Below are 17,037 nucleotides of genomic sequence, written 5' to 3'. Positions count from 1 at the left end.
AGTCCCATTGGGGGCAGGGCTCTGGACAGGGGCAGCGGTGGTGTGAATGCTTCCCACACAGTCTTGACGGTCAAGAAAGAGTCCCTCTGCTCAGCCTGGCTCTGCGGCAGAGATTAGGGCCAGCCACTTTTGAATGAACTGGGGAACCCTTCAGAGGAAGCCTCCATGGACAGCTGATAGGGGCAGCTCAGACTTGCCTGGACTGTGAAAACCGTAGGAACAAGGAAAGAGCTACTCCCAAATGCCAGATACGAGAAGTCCCAGTGACCTCAGCCAGTGGGGGCTTAAAGCTGGTTTTATTCTGATTTAGAAAAATGAAGAAATGTGGCATTTTTTACATTGTGGATATCAGAGAACAATTTGTATATTTTACACTTTACGCTTTACGTTAAATTGTCGTAAGATCCCAGAGGGAGGAATTTTCATTCCAACTGGGGAAATAGTTTTGTTTAGGTGTGTTTTGCTTCTGGCCAGTTTGGCCAGAAAGATTCGTGAAAGAAGTGGCATTTGAGCTGAGTCCAGAAGCTGAGGAGGGAAAGATCGAATCCAATCAAAGAAAAGAGCATAGACCCATCGTTCCCAAACCGTGTGCTCAGGCACCCTGGGGTGCCATAGTAAATTAACAGGAGCATAGTAAAATATTTTAAATTCTGGAGAGAAACAGTATCATCTGTTGGACACTGTGAAAACTAGTAGCTGGAAATAGTTAACAATTTCAGCATTAAACTTTACTACATTCTTTTCTATGACATTGTATCTTTGTAAATGTGGGTTTTCATCAATTGATGCGACAAGAAGCAAATAACTCCTGTAAATCAAGGTGGAACAGGAAATGAGAGTTGATGTCCGATGTCCCATGTGATTGCAAGGTCTGAGAAGATGCACAAGATACCATTAGTGAGTAATGGTGGTTACTTAAGAATTATTTATTTTTATTACTTTTTTACATTTGTTTATTTTGAGAGAGAGAATCCCAGGCAGGGGCAGAGCCACACACGGGGCTCACGAATTGTGTGATCATAACCTGAGTGGAAATCAGGAATCAGACACTTAACCATCTGAGCTACCCAGGCGCCCCCTAAGAATTATTTTAAAATAGGGGCGCCTGGGTGGCTCAGTCGGTTAAGCGTCTGACTTCAGCTCAGGTCATGATCTCAGCGTCTGTGAGTTCAAGCCCCACGTCCAGCTCTGTGCTGACAGCTCAGAGTCTGGAGCCCGCTTCGGATTCTGTTTCCCGGTTTCTCTGCCCTCCCCCACTCATGCTCTGTCTCTCAAAAATAAATAAACATTAAAAAATAAGGATTATCTTTTCTTTCTCTCCCTCTCTTCTGCACCTCCCCTGCCTCTAAAAAAAGGGGGTAGGGACTGAGCAAAAGGAGCAGACACTGAAGGAGGCAGAAGGGAAAAGGCCAGAGAAGTATGGGTGGGCCAGCAGTGCACAAAGCCAGGAGACCCAACACCACATCATGCTGCAAAGCTCCAGTAAAAATGAAAAACTTCCAGGGCACCTGGGTGGCTCAATTGGTTAAATATACGACTCTTGGTTTGGGTTCAGGTTATGATCTCACGGTTCGTGGGATCAAGCCCCGTGTCAGGCTCTGAGATGACAGCACAGAGCCTGCTTGAGATTCTCTCTCTCCCTTTCTCTCTGCCTCTCTCCTGCTCATGAACAGTCACATGCGCACATACACTCAAGAGCTCACTCTCTGTCTCTCACCCTCTCAAAATAAATAAACTTAAAAAAAAAAAGGAGGGGTGCCTGGGTGGCTCATTCTGTTAAGTATCCGACTTGGGCTCAGGTCATGATCTCACGGTTCCTGGGTTCAAGCCACGCATCGGGCTCTGCGCTGACAACTCAGCGACTGGAGTCTGCTTCAAATTCTGTGTCTCCCTCTCTCTGCCTCTCCCCTGCTTGTGCTGTCTGTCTGTCTGTCTCTCTCTCAAAAATAAAAAAAAATAATATTAAAAAAAGGAAAACTGGGGGCGCCTGGGTGGCGCAGTCGGTTAAGCGTCGGACTTCAGCCAGGTCAAGATCTCGCGAGGTCTCGCGTGATCTCGCGTGAGTTCGAGCCCCGCGTCGGGCTCTGGGCTGATGGCTCAGAGCCTGGAGCCTGTTTCTGATTCTGTGTCTCCCTCTCTCTCTGCCCCTCCCCCGTTCATGCTCTGTCTCTCTCTGTCCCAAAAATAAATAAAACGTTGAAAAAAAAAGATGTTTTAAAAAAAAAAAAGGAAAACTGTAGTGGTTGTGGGAGTTGAAAAGTCACTGGTGACCTGGGATGTTTGTCACTGTGCAGAAAGGTGAGGACTAATTCCAAGCCTGCAAAAAAGTATGGACTTATTCTTCTGGAAGAAAGATGAAAAAAGAAAAAAAAAAAGAACAGCTAGAACCACGGATCAGGATCAAAGTCACTTTTTTGAATAGAGGAGAGCCTCTCTTTAAAAAAAATTTTTTTTGGGGCGCCTGGGTGGCGCAGTCGGTTAAGCGTCCGACTTCAGCCAGGTCATGATCTCGCGGTCCGTGAGTTCGAGCCCCGTGTCGGGCTCTGGGCTGATGGCTCGGAGCCTGGAGCCTGCTTCCGATTCTGTGTCTCCCTCTCTCTCTGCCCCTCCCCCGTTCATGCTCTGTCTCTGTCTGTCCCAAAAATAAATAAACGTTGAAAAAAAAATTTTTTTTTTAATTTTTTTAAGTTTATTTATTTATTTTGAGAGATAGAGAGAGCTTGCAGGGTAGGGACAGAGAGAGGGGAGAGAGACAATGCCAAGCAGGCTTCAGCCTGACTCAAACTCACAAACCATGAGATCATGACCTGAGCCGAAATCGCATCGGATGCTTAACCGTCTAAGCCATCCAGGCGCCCAGAACCTCTCTTTTTTTAAACAAAACATTTTAAAAACACAGAAAACTAATAAAGCAAATTCCCATGTGCCCCTTCCCCAAGAATAAACAGTTAATGTTTTGTTTCAGAATTTTGTTTGTTTATAGAAAAATAGATCCGGTTATATAGTGTGGAATCCTTTTCCTCCTGAAACCCCGCTAAAGAAATAGCAGGGGAATTATAAGAAGTTAAAATCCACAAGGACACAAAGAACAGAAAAAGGAGGGAATGGGAGATGAGCGACAAAAGTCTGGAAGATGAACAGCACGTAAGTCATGACTGCGGAGAAAAGAGGAAGTGGAAACATGAATCTTCAAAAAGAGACCAGCGGACTCAACCACAGGACCTTGGAACGGCTCAGGATTCATTGGTACCACGTCCTTCCAAAGGTAGGAGTGAGGGACGGGGCTGAAAATGAGGACTGGTAAAGAAAAGGAGCAGTCCTGCCACCAGGTCCCCTCCCTCACCCTGCATAGCCAGGTGGCTACCCCTCCCCCAGCAGAATAGTGTTGAGGAGGGGGGGGGAGGGAGGAGGGGGAGGAGGGGGAACAGGAGGGGGAATAAGAGGATGAGGACAACAACTAGCATATGTGGGACATACTATATGTCAATCACTATTCCAAGCTCTTCACATTTATCAATTCATTGAACCCTAATGGTCACCTATGAGTTATTTACTATTATTATTATTTTTTTTTTAATTTTTTTTTTCAACGTTTATTTATTTTTGGGACAGAGAGAGACAGAGCACGAACGGGGGAGGGGCAGAGAGAGAGGGAGACACAGAATCGGAAACAGGCTCCAGGCTCTGAGCCATCAGCCCAGAGCCCGACGCGGGGCTCGAACTCCCGGACCGCGAGATCGTGACCTGGCTGAAGTCGGACGCTTAACCGACTGCGCCACCCAGGCGCCCCTATTTACTATTATTATCCCCATTTTACAGATGAGGAAACCAAGCCGTTCGTCCGAGCTCTCACAGCCAACAAGAGAAAGGATCCCAACCATGCCATGTGGTGAGGAGGGACCGTAGAATACAGTACTCTGTGGTTTGGACTTCATTTCTCTCTCCATGAGACCCATGGAAGGTTTTCAAATATGGGAGAGACATTTATTTATTTATTTATCCATTTAACATTTAAGAAATATGCATCAGGTGCCTGTGGTGTGCTGGGCACTCTGCCAGGCGCTGAGCACTCCGGGGTGACAAAATGCAGCGCCGAGTACTCTGCCAGGGCAGGAATGGGGAGCCAGGGAGGCCTGCAGAGGGGCACCCAGTCCAGCCAGGGATTTGGAAAGGACTCCTGGGAAAGGCAAAGTTGAGACTTCAAGGCTGAGCTGGAGTTCAGGTGGGAAAGTGGGGGTGCCCAGTGACCCACCTGTGGCCGTGTTGGCCCGGCCCACTTAGCAGCTAAGAGCAGGCTGGGTCGGAGTTGAAGGCACCAAGGGAGACTAGGGCAATTGTTCAGGTCAGAGCCATGGAGTCTCTGGGACTCTCCTAGGGACGGACACGGGAGGGGCTGAGCATAACTGAGATGAATAAAAACAGCCCCTGCCACTTCTCGGGCACCCTTGGCTGCCAAATGCTTCAAGCACAATATCTCATTTAATCTCCCTCAAAATTCTATCAGGTAGGTATGATGATTTACATGCATTTCACGGATGCAGACACTGAGACATAGCACAGCCTGAGGCACATAGCAAAGGCTTGGCTGAACCAGGATTTGAACCAGGCGTGACTGAGCCTGAAGCCTGAACTCTTAACCACATAGTTCGGAACTTCTTTGAGCCAGACACAGAAGGATACGCTATGAGTCCATGCATATAAAGCTTCAAGAACAATCTAATCTATGATGGTAGAGCTCAGGTTAATGAATTTCTCATGGGGATGGAAGGCAAGGATACTCCCTGGGAAGAGAGATGAGGGGACTCCTGAGGCTCTGTCTTTTTAAAAAAATTTTTTTAATGTTTTTACTTATTTTTCAGACAGAGAGGGACAGAGCATGAGCAGGGGAGGGGCAGAGAGAGAGGGAGACACAGAATCTGAAGCAGGCATCAGGCTCTGAGCTGTCATGCAGAGCCCGATGCAGGGCTCGAACTCACGGACTGTGAGATCATGACCTGAGCTGAAGTCGGATGCTTAACCAACTGAACCACCCAGGCGCCCCTTTTTTTTTAATTTTTAATTTTAAGTAAACTCTGTTCCACATGTGCGGCTTGAACTCACAACCCCAAGATCAAGAGTCACACGTTCCCCTGACTGAGCCAGCCAGGTGCCCTAATGCTCTGTGTCTTGATCTGGGTGGTGATAACTTGGGTGCATTTTTATGGAAAAGTTCACCGGGCTGTACACTGAATCATGTACTTGCTGGATGTATGCTATACTTCAATTTCTGACAAAGGACTTCCTAGAAGAAGTGCCAGTTGAAGTGAAACTGAATCATTTTGGGTGATTATTATAATCATAAACCAAATGCTTACTCCATATCAGGCATGCCATTTATTAAGTGCTTGTGACATGGTAGGCACTGTGCCAAGTGCTCTACGTGTTACTCTTTTATTTTATTTTGACAGTGGTTCTGAGGAGGCAAATATTATCCTGCCCATTTTACAGATGAGAAAACTGAGGTCTCAAGACTGAAGTGACTTGCCTGGCTCACGCAGGAAGTGGCTTAGCCAGAATTCCAGCCCAGGTTTGTCTGACCTCCAAGTCCATGCTCTTGACATCACCTGCTCCCACCTCCCCCTCTGGGAGTGGTGGGCCTTGGTTTACAAAGGATGAGAGAGAAGAAACCAGAGAAGGCGCTGAGCAGAGGTAGAGGCCCCTTCCAAAGCCCCATGCCTAATTTTGTTTTTTGTAATTGCGTTTTCTCTACCTTTTTTATCTTTAGTTTATTTATTTTGAGAGAGAGAGAGAGAGAGACAGAGAGGACAGCGAGCAGGGGAGGGACAGAGAGAGAGGGACACAGAGAGTCCCAAGCAGGCTCTGCACTGTTAGTGTGGAGCCTGACATGGGGCTTGAACCCACAAATCTTGAGATCATAACCTGAGCCATCCAGGTGCCCCAATGTTTTCTCTTTCTTCCTTTCTTCCTTTTTTTTTTTTTTTTCCCCACACAAAGCATAGGTCATTTATTTCCCTTCTGGCCCTGGGCTCAGTACATAGATGGCTTCTCTTCACCCTTTGGGTTGATAATTTTCTCTAGGTTGCTGCAGATGATATGATAAAGCTCAGCGCAGAAGGCCCTCAGGTCCAGCACCATGGTCCTGGGCTCTCCATAGGCTGCCTCATCTCGGTCACGTACCAGGGCCCGGTAATCCATGACATGAGTCTCCTTAGAGGCCTTGGCCACAGCATCCCTGCGTTCTGAGAAGTACTTGGAAATGGTTGTTTGGAAGGCTTCCACTTTAGTCTTGACTGCATTCACCCTCTCCAGCACCTTCTCCTGGATTGCCACCCCAAAGTCATTTCCATCCTCTCAATCTTGGGGATCAGGTGCTGGATCCATGTGACCACCAGAATGCATTTTTCTTTGAGAGTCCACACTTCTGGCTTAACCAGGGCAAGTAGGGAAGGAACCTTCTCATTTCCAGGGAGAAAGCCACACTTAGGGACTTCTTTCTTCTCCTGCTTATCTGTTTCCATCTCATCATCCTTGGGTGGGGGGTCTGGGATGGGGATGTCTAGTGGGGCCCAGAGAGAGGTCGGGTCAGCCACATTGAGGGAGTCCTCTTGCAAGAGTTGATTCAGGTATATGATTTTCTGTGGCAAGAATCTGTAGAGGAATTCCTCTGCCTCCTGAAAAAGATTTTGCCTAAAGATACCCACCTGTTTGCGGGCTTCCCCGCTCAGGCGCACCCCGCAAGGCTTGGCCATGCTGCTCCAGTTGCAAGATCTCCGGTCTCCCCCCTTCTTCTTTTTTTTAACGTTCATTTATTTTTGAGAGAGAGAGAATGTGAGCAGCGGAGGAGCAGAGAGAGAGAGAGAGGGAGTCAGAGAACCCAAAGCAGGCTCCGTGCTGTCGGCACAAAGCCCGACGTGGGGCTTGAACCCATGAACCGTGAGATCATAACCTGAGCCGAAGTTGGCCACTCAACCTACTGAGCCACCCAGGGACCCCAAATGTTTTATTTTTTAAAGGGAGTCCCCCATACTGTCAAAGCCTCAAGGTTCTACCTGCAAAACTTGGGTCCGCCCAGCTCTGAGTGTGGCTGGGAGGATGGCTGCTCTAGATTAGAATCTAGAGTGTTATTTAGCAATACCTTAACTCCCACTCCAGCTCATGACGGGGTGCCCTGGGATCCTCATCACATGCCACCCCCCTCACCAGTGTCCTGTCAAGCAGACCCTGAAAATCTCTCAGTAGCCTAAAAAAAGCAGGATTGCCCGCCCCTCCCAACTCCCAATTAAACACAGGCTGTCTTTCTGGCCCCTCCAGCTTCCTGTCTCCTCTCCACGCCCCTCCTCCCTCTCCCTCCTCTCTTTGTCTGCTGTCTTCCCACCTCCGCTTTCCCCCACTCACCCCTCTCCCTGACAGCAGCCGACTTCTGCCTTACTCCGGGGAGAGTCAGGACCCAGAGTCCTCCCCACCCTGGTTCAGACCCAGCACGACTCTCACCTCTGGGGGACTCAGGAGTCCAGCACTCACAGTCTGGTCCTGCTCCGTTGGGTGACTCTAGCCAGTCACTTTTTCCCTCTGGACATCAGTTTCCCCACTTTCCATTTATGCATAGCCTGGACCCTGGCTCCTTGTCTTGAGTCATACTGGGTGTCTCCAGCTCTCTCCCCGGAGTCAGGAAGCAGGTAGACAAGGGAGTCCATCTTGGGGAGCTGCCTCCCTTCTTCACCAGCTGCCCACCCTGGCGGTATCTCAGGTGCCTGTCACTGGGCAAACAGGGGAGGCAGGCTTTGATTCCTGGGTCTGATTGTCCACAAGCTCAGGGTTCATTGCTGAGACCCTCGGGGCATCCCTGTGTGGGGTCTTCTTGACCCCCAGCTCCTTCTTTCTCTTCCTTCCAGGCTGTGACCCTTTCCCTAACTGTTGATATGCACCCCCCCACCCCGACCTTAAACACATCACATCCATGCCTTGTATCCAAGAGGAGCTGTTTGAGCAGATGTTTAATATACAAAGTAAAAATAGCAATTATTTTGTTGAATGGATTCCCAATAATCAAAGCCATCTGTTTCCAACATCCCACCCTGGGTCCAAAAAATGTCTGCCGCCTTCCATGACAAAAGCACGACCACCCAAGAGCTGTTTGAGCATATTTATAAGTAGTTTTCTGCCAGGATTCACTGGAAGTATAAAAATAGCCCCACATACCCCCAACCTTTCTGCTGATGGCGTCTCATGGAGGAGACAGAGCTTTGCCTTCTGGATTATGGGTTATGGCTTGCTTCCCCCACCTTGGTGTTTTCTTTGATTGCTTAAACAAACAAACGAACAAACCTCTTTTACTCTGAAGATGAGTCTCTTGCCATTTGCACTTTTTCTATGAGACCCATATTTCACTGCCCCCCCCCACTGCTGACCCAACTTCTTTTTTTTTTTTTTATGTAATTTATTGTCAAATTGACTTACATACAACATCCAGTGCTCATCCCAACAAGTGCCCTCCTCAGTGCCCATCACCCATTTTTCCCTCTCCCCCACGGCCATCCACCCTCAGTTTGTCCTCTGTATTTAAGAGTCTCTTGTGGTTTGCCTCCCTCCCTCTCTGTTTGTAACTATTTTTTCCCCTTCCCCTCCCGCATGGTCTTCTGTTAAGTTTCTCAAGATCCACATATGAGTGAAAACATGATATCTGTCCTTCTCTGACTAATTTATTTCATTCAACATAACACCTTCCAGTTCCTTCCACATTGCTGCAAATGGCATGATTTCATTCTTTCTCATTGCCACGTAGTATTCCATTGTATATATAAACCACATCTTTTTTATCCATTCATCAGTTGATGGACATGTAGGCTCTTTCCATAATTTGCCTGTTGTTGAAAGCACTACTATGAGCATTGGGGTACCTGTGCCCCTATGCATCAGCACTCTTGTATCCCTTGGCTAAATTCCTAGTAGTGCTATTGCTGTGACCCAACTTCTGAACCTCATCATGCTGAGAGAGTGCCTGTCTCCAAACCCTCTCCTACTTCTGTGCCCATCACCGTTCCTAATTCCTGCAGTTCACCCTCCGACTGCAGCAGAGAAATCCTGCAATGCTATAATTGGACAATGGTGGGGTTGGGTTTTGTGTCTTTTTGTCTTCATTTTTCATTACACAAGTAATACAGCACACCTTTATTGTTAAAATATCTCAAGAAGGAAAAGAATTCTCCCTACTAAAACCCCATGGGACACTATTAAGGTTGTACTCAGGTGAAAAATAGTCTTAAATGCTTTTATTTATAAAACACTGGAAATCAGTGAATTAAAGATTCAACCTAAGGAATTAGAAAAACCAGTAAAAAGGAGAGGGAAAAATAAGATGAAAGCTGACATTAATGAAATGGGGGGGGGGGGAATACTAAAAGAATAAATAAAAGTTGTTTGAAAAGAAAAAAATGGTTTGAGAAGACAAATAAAATGATATATATCTATATTATTTTTTTGAGAGAGAGAGAGAGAGAGAGAGCATGTGCACAAGTCTGAGAGAGGGGCAGAGAGAGAGAGATAAAGAAAATCTCAAGTAGGCTCCACACTCAGCATGGAGCCCAATGCTGGGCTTGATCCCACGACCCTAGGGTCATGCATGACCAGAGCCGAAATCGAGACTCTGACACTCAACTGACTGAGCTACCCAGGAGCACCACAATGAGAAAAATCTTAACTGAAGGTAAGTCCAAAGAAAGAAAGCAAAGAGATACAGCAAAAATATACAACATTAGGAATGAGGAAGGCCATACAAACACAGATGTGGATGTTATTGTTTTTAAATATGGTAATACTCTGGAATAACAAAACGAAATAGATGAATTTTTTTGCAAAATATAAACTATCAAAATTGACCTAAGAAGTTGAAAATTTTAACAGACTAAGAATCATGGAAGAGATTAGAAAGATAACTAAAGAGATTGCATTCTAAAACACTCTGGGTCAATGGTAAGACAAATTGGGGCCGCTATCTGGCTCAGTCAGTAGAGCGTATGACTCTTGATCTCTGGGTTGTGAGTTTGAGTCCCACATTGGGTGTAGAGATTACTTAAAAATAAAATATTAAAAAAATAATAATGATAGGGGTGCCTGAGTGGCTCAGTTGGTTTGACTCTTGGTTTCGGTTCAGCTCATGATCTCATGGTTTGTGAGAGCAAGCTGTGTTTGGGCTCTGCACTGACAGTGCAAAGCCTGCTTTGCTTGGGATTCTCTCTCTCTCTGCCCTCTTCTGCTCTCTCTGCGCACGCCCTGTGCTCTCTCTTCTCTCAAAAGAAATAAACTTTAAAATATATAATAATAATAATAAAAATAAGACAAACTGATATTAAATGCATCCCCGGGCACCTAGCTCAGTTGGTTAAGTATCTGACTCTTGGTTTCAGCTTAGGTCATGATCTAACGGTTCGTGGGTTCGAGCCCCAAGTCGGGCTCCCTGATGACAGTGCAGAGCCTGCTTGGAATTCTCTCTCTCTCTAAATAAATAAACAAACGTTAAAAAAAAATTTTTTTTAACGTTTGTTTATTTATTTTTGAGACAGAGAGAGACAGAGCATGAACGGGGGAGGATCAGAGAGAGAGGGAGACACAGAATCTGAAACAAGCTCCAGGCTCTGAGCTGTCAGCACAGAGCCCTATGTGGGGCTCGAACTCAGGGACCGCAAGATCATGACCTGAGCTGAAGTCGGACACTTAACCGACTGAGTCACCCAGACTCCCCCCGTTTTTTTTAATTTTTTTTTTTAACAAACAAACTTTTAAAAAATTTTTTAAATGTTTTTTTAAATTTATTGTTGAGACAGAGAGAGACAGAGCATGAACCTGGGAGGGTCAGAGAGAGAGGGAGACACAGAATCCTAAGCAGGCTCCAGGCTCTGGGCTGTCAGCACAGAGCCTGATGCGGGGCTCCAACCCACAGACCAGGAGATTGTGACCTGAGCCGAAGTCGGACGCTTAACTGACTGAGCCACCCAGGTGCCCCAACGAACAAACTTTAAAAAAACAATAAAAAAATAAATGCCTCTTAAGATGATGTGTAGTATTGTGGCCCAAAATGTTCAACCTGAATCTAATCCTAAAGAAACAGACAAATTAAGATGGTAGGACATCCTACATGACAATGGACCTGGACTAAAAAAAAAGGTGAAAGAAAAAAAAAAAAAGGTGAAAGTCATGGGGCACCTGGCTGGCACAGTCACTGGAGCATGAGACTATTGATCTCAAGATTGTGAGGTCCAGACCCACATTGGGTGTAGAAATTACTTAAAAAAATTTGAGGTGCCTGGGTGGCTCCATCGGTTAAGCGTCCGACTTCAGCTCAGGTCATGATCTCGCGGTTTGTGAGTTCGAGCCCTGCATTGGGCTTGGTGCAGACAGCTCGGAGCCTGGAGCCTGCTTCAGATTCTGTGTCTCCCCCCCCCCCGCCCCTTCCCCGCTCTCTCTCTCTCTCTCTCTCTCTCTCTCTCAAAAATAAACATTAAAAAAAATTACTTAAAAATAAATTCTGGGAGGGGGTGCCTGGGTGGCTCAGTTGGTTTAGCGTCTGACTCTTGACTTCAGCTCAGGTCAGTCATGATCTCACATCTCACAGTTGTGAGATCAAGCCCTGAGTCAGGCTCAGCACGGAGTCCAAAGCCTGCTTGGGATTCTCTCCCTCTCTCTCTTCCCCTCCCCAACTCATAAGCGCGCACGCACACACACACTCTCTCGATAAATAAATAAATAAATAAATAAACTTCAAAAATAAAATCTGGCTCAGCCAGTTAAGCGTCAGACTCTTGATCTCAGCTCAGGTCTTGATATCAAAGTTGGGAGTTCAAGCCCCACATTGGGCTCCATACTGGATGTGGAGCCTATTTAAAAAAATAAATTAAATAAAATCTTTAAAAAAATCAAAGTTAAGAAAGGCGGGGGGAGGCATAACTGTTCCAGATTCAAAAATTAAAGAAATGTGACAACCAAATGCACTGGAAACTTCTTGATTAGATTCTGGAGTTAAAAGGGAAAAAGAAAACAGCTAAGAAGACATTATTGGCACAGTTAGAGAAATCTGAATATACACAGTGTGCTAGATATTATTATTACATCCAGTTCTTCCTGGATGGATAATAGAACTTTCTTCTTTGGGATAATGGGATTTTGTTTATGTAGAAGAATGTCCTAAATCTTATGAGATACAATTTGTTTCTCTAAAATATTTTTTTAATGTTTATTTATTTATTTTTGAGAGAGAGTGCGAGCCAGTGCGAGCAGGGAAGGAGCAGAGAGAGAGAATCCCAAGCAGGCTCTGCACTGTCAGCTCAGACCTCAACACAAGGCTCAATCCCAGGAACCATGAGATCATGACCTGAGCCAAAATCAAGAGTTGGACACTTAACCGACTGAGCCACCAAGGTACCACAAGGAATTATACTTTAAAAATTTTTTTGTTTATTTATTTTTGAAAGACAGTGAGAGAAAGAGAGAGAGAGAGAACACAAGCAGGGGAGAGGCAGAGAAGGAGACGCTGAATCTGAAGCAGGCTTCAGGCTCTGAGCTGTCAGCACAGAGCCTGATGCGGGGCTTGAACCCACGAGCTGTGAGATCATGACCTGAGCCCAAGTCAGTTACTTAACTGACTGAGCCACCCAGGCGCCCCTAACTTTTTTTTTTAAGTTTATTTATTTATTTGGAGAAAGAGTGTGTGAGTGGGAGAGGGGCAAAGAGAGACGGAGAGGGAGAATCCCAAGCAGGCTCTGCACTGTCAGTATAGAATCCAATATGGGGCTTGAACTCACTCATGTGATCATGGCCTGAGCCGAAGTTGGATGCTCAACTGATTGAGCCACCCAGGGGCCCCCATCTAGCCTTTAAAGATCAGATTATTCTGAGGTTATATAAAATATTCTAAATTTTTTTTAATGTTTATTTAGTTTTGAAAGAGACAGAGCGCGAGCAGGGGGAGGGACAGAGAGAGAGAGGAAAACACAGAATCTGAAACAGGCTCCAGGCTCTGAGCCATCAGCACAGAGCCCGATGCAGGGCTCACAACCACAAACCATGAGATCATGACCTGAGCCGAAGTCAGACTGAGCCACCCAGGTGCCCCTAAACTATTCTAAACCATTGGGAAAATACAGAATTCACAATCCATTTTACTCACGTTACCTTAGTAGTAAAACACAATTAAAAAAAAAAGAAGAAAAGAAAACTGTAGATCATTTTCACTTTTGAGTCCCTACTCCCACCCTTGGGATTAGGAGATTTTGTCATTAGGAACGTAGCTTAATTTATCACATAAACAGATTGAAGAAGGAAAAATACGAATAACTTTCTAACCAGAAAAAAATGTTATTTAAGCGTTGAGTGAGCTCCTGTACCATGCTATCCACACTAAGAAGGCTGTAACAGTTTGGAAAATGGAGCTTCTGCCCTTCAGAAAAATCACAGGTTTCTTGTAGCTGAGCATTCAATCAACCAGAGGAAGATAAAAAAGAGACCACAACTCGGTTCTAAATGGAAAACAATGACATTCCGGGGGCGCCTGGGTGGCTCAGTCAGTTAAGCCTCCTACTTTAGCTCAGGCCATGATCTCGCAGTTCGTGGGTTTGAGCCCTGCGTCAGACTCTGTGCTGACAACTCAGAGCCTGGAGTCTGCTTCGAATTCTGTGTCTCCCTCTCTCTCTGCTCCTCCCCTGCTTGCGCTCTGTCTCTTTCTCAAAAGTAAATAAACATTAAAAAAAAAAAAAGTTGACGTTCCAAATGGCAAGGCAGGAAGAGTGAGGGTGAATGAGAACTCGGGGCTGAGAAGTGTGAGCTAGAAATGAGATTTGAGTTCCCAGCCCTTTACAGATAGGAAATCGAGGCCCAGAGAGGGGAAGGGACTTGCCCAGTTTCACAGAATGCCCATCCAGCCGGGTCAGCATGGATTTAAGTATGCAGTTCCGCAGATCCAGAAAGCACTCGCCAAGCAAAGACTATTTGCTAAAAGGATGTTCACCCTACCACCTGCAGGTGGGCAGGAGGAACAGCAGGATCCCGAGGGTCAGGACCAGGGTGATGGGACTGGTATTTCTCCTCTTGCCTCGGGTCCTGGTTTTGTTTACATTTTTGACATTTTATTCATCATGGAGTTTTGGGCATTAATTTTTATTTAAGAATACTTCGGGGGCGCCCGGATGGCTCCGTCGGTTAAGCCTCTGACTGTTGATTTCTGCTCAGGTCATGATCTCACGGTTTGTGGAATCGAGCCCTGTGTCTGGCTCTGTACTGACCATGTGGAGCCTGCCTGGGATTCTCTCTCTCTCCCTCTCTCTCTCTGCTGCTCCTTCACTTGCTCTCTCTCTCTCTCAAAATAAATAAAAAACTTAAAAAATACTTCATTAAACCATTATTTGTCTTGATTACTGAGGTTTTGGCACCCCCTTCCCAGCCTGCTGCCCTTGAATTTTACACCCTAGACTAGTACCTTACTTGTTTCTCATTCCCTTTACCTTATATTCCTAAAACCTCGAATCTTCATTCTTTTTTATTTATGTTTCTTTCTTTATTTTTGAGAGAGCGATAGCGACCGGGGCAGGGGCAGAGAGAGAGGGGGAGACAGAGAATCCTAAGCAGGCTCCGCACTCTCAGCGCAGAGCCTGATGTGGGGCTAGAACTCATGAACCGTGAGATCATGACCTGAGCCAAAGTCAAGAGTCCAGATGCTTAAACCACGGAGCCACCCAGGTGCCCCTAGAATCTTCACTCTTAGTCTCATTTCCTCCCCCAACCCAGCACTGGCATCTCATCAGATGACCTAACCTTCTTTGTAAGAACGCAGGCAAGAACCCTCTCACCCTCTCTGCTCCCTCTTTCCTTTCCTTCCTCCCTTCTTTATTTCCTCCCTCTCTTCCTCCTCCCCTCCTTCCTTATTTCCTTCCTTCCTTCTGTCCGAGCTTCTCTATGCCAGGTGCTGTGTTAGTCTCTGTCCTTAGGCAGTTATCAAGTAAGGAGGCGTCCAGAAAATGCAGTGAAGTGTTACAAGAGATTTGAACGGCCAAGAGATGAAGGATTGCATCTGGGCACGTACCTAACAGAAACGAGTTTTTATGTCCGCCAAAGACTTGTACCGAAAGGTACATAGCAGTTTATTCTTACTAGCCTCAAACGGGAAGCAGCCCAAATGCTCCTCAACGATCGAAGGGATAAATGAACAGTAGCTCAGTAACACGATGGAATAAATACGCCCGGCACCACAGTCAAACCTCAGAAATGTAACACTGACTGTAACAAGCGGGACACAAAAGAGTGTGTGTGACTTCTATGGTGACGTCTTTTCCTTTCAGTTTGACACATGCCAAAGAATCTGAGATTGGAATATAGGTTACCTGTTGCGGGGGAAGGAGGGGGACCACGTGGGTTTGGGGGGCCGGAAATGTTCTATCTTGATCTGAGTGGGAGTTACATGCATGATTACAAACAAAAATTTATCAAGCTATGTACTTAGAATTTGTGCAATTTACTGTATAACTTTTACTTCAAGAATAATAATAAAGGGGCGCCCAGGTGGCTAAATCGGTTAAGCGTCCAGCTCTTGATTTCAGCTCAGGTCATAATCTCATGGTCATGGGATCGAGCCCCGCATCAGGACTCCGCACTCAGCATGGAGCCTGCTTGAGATTCTCTCTCTCTCTCTGCCCCTCTCCTGCTCTCGCTCTCTCTCTCTCAAAATAAATAAACATTGGGGCACCTGGGTGGCGCAGTCGGTTGAGCGTCCGACTTCAGCCAGGTCACGATCTCGCGGTCCGTGAGTTCGAGCCCCGCGTCGGGCTCTGGGCTGATGGCTCGGAGCCTGGAGCCTGTTTCTGATTCTGTGTCTCCCTCTCTCTCTGCCCCTCCCCCGTTCATGTTCTGTCTCTCTCTGTCCCAAAAATAAAAATAAACGTTGAAAAAAAAAATTAAAAAAAAAATAAGTAAATATTAAAAAATAAACTAAAAAAGACCACTCTGGCTTCTGTGTAGAGACTAGAGTAGTGGTGTGGGTGGACAGCAGAGAAAAGCCAGTTGCGAGGCTGTGACAAAGGTGGAGGGAGGAGAAGGAAGGGGGAGCTGCAGGGGGTGGGGAGGACAAAGAGGAAGTGAAATGACAGAAAGGGGGCTCGAGAGTGAAACTCGGGTGAACAACAGGTGGGGGGTGGAGGTATTGCTGGCTGAGACAGGAGGTCTAGGGGAGGAGTGGGACCAGTGGACCTCCACCTCTCCCTGTCCCCCTTTGTCCAGGTCCTGCGGGAGTCAATGTCCCTCCACGGCCGAGTCCCAGTGACCACCAGGGGGCAATAGGGTCCTTCCCGACCAAGGAGGCAGCCTGCAGCCCGCGTCAGGAGCATCTGCTGTGGGGGGACAGCTGGGGCGCATGGTGCCCGGGTGGCCTCCAAGTCTCCAGGACACTGTGCTCCTTGCAGAAGAATCTTGTAGGATGGGGACGGAAGGAAACTAAAATCTAAAGCCCTGGAATCTGAAAATCATGACTCCAGCCCTTTCCCAGTTTCCCTTTACGCTCAGGACGGAGCCAGGCTCCCTCGGGAGGGCCTGCGGCTGGCATTCACCACCTCACCTGCCTCCACTCAACCCCCACCCCACCTCCAGAGAGAGATGTGCTCCCTGCGGGTGCACCCTTGCTCCCTGCGGGTGCACCCTCTTGCACATGCGCTGTTTCTGCAACCTGACCCTCTCTCCTGTGGGCACCTCACACATCCCTGCAGGGTTACCTAGTCTCGGACCCTTTCTTGACCCCGAAAAGTGGGTTGGACTGGCCCCCTCTACCTCTCCCATCATGCCCCTTTCTCCCTAAATTGTATTAGCCACTGTACCTCATCTGTGGCTCTGAAAGGCAGGGGAGTGCCCGGCCTGGGCCCCGAGAGCACTTGTCGAATGAATGAAAGGGCAAATAAACGAGTGAGTGAATCTAAGGTTGTAAGAGGATAGAATCTCGGGGTTTTTTTTAAGTTTATTTTTTTATTGTGTGTGTGTGTGTGTGTGTGTGTGTGTGAGAGAGAGAGA

At 46.7% G+C, this 17,037-nt stretch overlaps 1 protein-coding gene across 1 annotated transcript; it reads right to left on the bottom strand.

Annotated features, from left to right (window-relative positions):
• Nucleotides 1-5,972: 5,972 nt before the first annotated feature.
• On the bottom strand, nt 5,973-6,778 carry LOC112872178 (proteasome activator complex subunit 2). The gene is given in 2 exon segments (XM_025935313.2): nt 5,973-6,351; nt 6,354-6,778. Coding segments are annotated over 2 exon segments (720 nt in total). The 5' UTR covers nt 6,750-6,778; the 3' UTR covers nt 5,973-6,027.
• Between the last annotated feature and the right edge of the window lie 10,259 nt (nt 6,779-17,037).

This window comes from Puma concolor, chromosome D4 (genome assembly GCF_028749965.1).
Source record: "Puma concolor isolate L17-30 chromosome D4, mPumCon1.1.hap2, whole genome shotgun sequence".
Classification (NCBI taxonomy): domain Eukaryota; kingdom Metazoa; phylum Chordata; class Mammalia; order Carnivora; family Felidae; genus Puma; species Puma concolor.
Note: the sequence above shows the minus strand (reverse complement) of the source record. Positions and strands in the feature narration are given on the sequence as shown.